This window comes from Egretta garzetta, unplaced genomic scaffold, assembly GCF_000687185.1.
Source record: "Egretta garzetta isolate BGI_Z169 unplaced genomic scaffold, ASM68718v1 scaffold159, whole genome shotgun sequence".
Taxonomy (NCBI): domain Eukaryota; kingdom Metazoa; phylum Chordata; class Aves; order Pelecaniformes; family Ardeidae; genus Egretta; species Egretta garzetta.
Genome location: NW_009260762.1, coordinates 97,849 through 100,591, shown reverse-complemented (window position 1 = coordinate 100,591; position 2,743 = coordinate 97,849). Strand labels below are relative to the sequence as shown.

The following is a 2,743-nucleotide window of genomic DNA, read 5'->3' as shown; positions in this document are numbered from 1 at the left end:
TCATATTAAGTAAAATCTAAAAAACATTATTTTTGGTTTAGATGTGCTCAGGAGGTCATGCAAATCAAACCTTTTCAAAGAACATGACAGGGGAGGAATGCAATATGCAGGCCTGTATGGAAATTGCAAAAGGGTATCCTATCCTCAGTTGTGTTTCAGATGTATTATATTATACCTTACTGGATTTAAATTTTTAAGGAATAGCAACATAGTATACATTCAGCATCCAGAAAACAAAATAACTGTAAAAAGTAACATACATACTCCTTTTACCTTGTAAAAGGGAAGCTATGAAGGCAGTTGCTACGCTGCTAGAACACAGAAGGATTGAATGATCAAAGCGGTATTTGCCCTCTGGAATCCAGCCCAATATAACTGCTGCCACTGCTGCCAGAAAACCAACTACTGTTGCCTGAACCTGGAAAAGAAAAAGACAGTGAACAATTCTTAAAATAATTGATAGACTTACGAGATACTTATTTGCATAATAGGATTGCATTTGTGGTAAAGGGAGCATGCTCATCCATTTTGTAGAGATGATGTCTTGGATGATCAAGAAGAAGAATCTTATGCCAACAGAAAGACTTTACCAGCATTTCAGAGACTCAAGAATAACAAAAGTAAAATCAGGAAAAAGAGCTGAGGATTTACCAGGAGCCAAAGCTGAAATGTCTAAAGAAGCTCCTAAGGCTACTTTTTAAATGAGTGAAGTCACAGTATAAACATTTCACCTATTTTCTGAGCATGTTGTATTATAACATATGAACATGAAATAGTTCTTAATCTTAAGAAATAGTTGCTTTGGGAACAAACATTCCTCAAATGACCCTGCTATTTAAAATATTGTTTATTGTCCAAAAGCTCCATCACATACTTCCTTTAAATGCTGAATCCAATGCAAATACAGTACTGAAAACATTTGAGAGGTCAAATTCAAAAGGTTTTGCCAAACCTGAAATTTTTCTCCAATCATCCTCAGATCCTCTCTCAGAAAAATTAAAAAGGAAATACCCTTGATACAGTCACAAAGAATACTTTACCTCTTCTGATAAATATGAACTCATATTGTTTTACAGAACTACACTGTTCAAAAAAAATCAGTCATGCAAACATTGTATGTTAAGTATGAGCCAGTGTAGTAGAGCTTGTTTCCTATTAACACTGTCCATCTCTGTACTTACCCGTGTTTGTGATGGACTTTTTCAATAACTTTGCTCACTTACAAGAGTTAATCAAATAAGCCCATTATATTTACCTGTTTTAAGGCCAAATTGCCAATTATTAGATTCCATTTCTCAATGGGAGAATCCATTTTTCCAATATTTACCTGTCAAAATTACAAAAGAATTTCAGACATTTGGGTTTAAAATTGTATTACTTGAAAGTGCACTAACAAGGCAGAAACCCACAAGTAATTCAATTCATACACAAAAAGAGACATTTTTAAAGCAAGTTAAAACCAAGCTATACTTTTTTCAAGTCAAGCATTGCTGTTGATTTTAAATATAACTGCTATCCAAAAGTAGCTAAACTTGCAGTTTTACATAGTAACTTGTTTAACATGAGCTTACTGTGCAAGATATACTTGCCACCTTACATTCCAGGAATGTCCAAACATCACCAATGATTAGATCAGTGGCTGGAAGGGCAACTTACCAGTGTTCAGTCACTTTAGACTGAACTTGCTTCTATGGCCCTTAAATTCTATGAGCCAACAGAAAAACGTGTAGATACATGTGTGTGGACACACACAGTCTCATGCAAGTGTGTTAATTGATTGCAATGAAACTACCTGCACAGAGAAACTAGAAGTGCTTACAGAAGAACAGAAACGACATCTAATACTGTTTGGTATTCTAACTTTTCATTTATGCAATACAGCTAGAGATTTATGATGCTGTAAATGACACAAGTCCAGTCCTAAGGCAGTAGCTGGAAAGACAGCAAATAAATTATTCTAAGAAATTAAAAAGTACATACATACTTTATAACGTATTTCCTACTTTTCCTTTTTTTTTTTTTTGAGCTAGAGGACTAGATCTGAAGAACAGTACATATCACTGCAGTATGATTATATTTAAAATAACATCCTTTTTGAGATAACTGAACAATTTTTTATATGTTGATCATAAATTTTAGTGGTTTTTCCCATAGAATACTAATATATAAGATAACATACGTCTCAAAACACAGAAAGTCTTAATGCATCTTTTGATAGTTTCTTTCCAGTTGGTTTTAATTCCATTTCTTTTCCACTTTGTTCCATTTTGTGATAGGAGTGACGTGCGATGAACAAAGTATTAAAAGAAATGCTAACTTAAGAACTTAGAAATATAATAAGACAGTTTATCTCAATCTACACTATAAATATTTGATAGTGTTCAAAGTATAGTGAAAGCTCCACAAATAAATGCATTAAATTTAAATATGACAGCAAGATTCAAGGAAGTGCAGATATGAATCTCCTTTGCATCCTTCTTAAATATATATGCTAAATTAACAAAATGGCAGGCTATGGAGAGCTTCACTCTTTTTCTCCTTTGAAGAAGTTTTTGAAGAGTATCCAAAAAATCCTTGCTAAAATAGTAATCTTGCAAAACACTTAATCCAGCCTAAAAGTCAGCTGCTGCCAAATGTTATTGTTCTTCTCTCCCCTGCTATCAGCTACACGTTCACATTTTCATTCTTGAACCAGATCTACTGACTCCACAAGTGAGTTAATGGCAACATAAATTTTCCTGCT

The 2,743-nt window shown here is 33.6% G+C and overlaps 1 protein-coding gene across 1 annotated transcript in view; it reads right to left on the bottom strand.

Moving 5' to 3' along the window:
- SLC41A2 (solute carrier family 41 member 2) overlaps positions 1 to 2,743 on the bottom strand; it is a 51,170-nt gene that overhangs the window by 40,138 nt on the left and 8,289 nt on the right. The window contains exons 3-4 of the mRNA XM_009646058.2: positions 1,256 to 1,327; positions 274 to 418 (exon numbers count right to left, since the gene is read on the bottom strand). Coding sequence (XP_009644353.1) covers positions 274 to 418; positions 1,256 to 1,327 — 217 coding nt within the window. The remainder of the gene's footprint in view (positions 1 to 273; positions 419 to 1,255; positions 1,328 to 2,743) is intronic.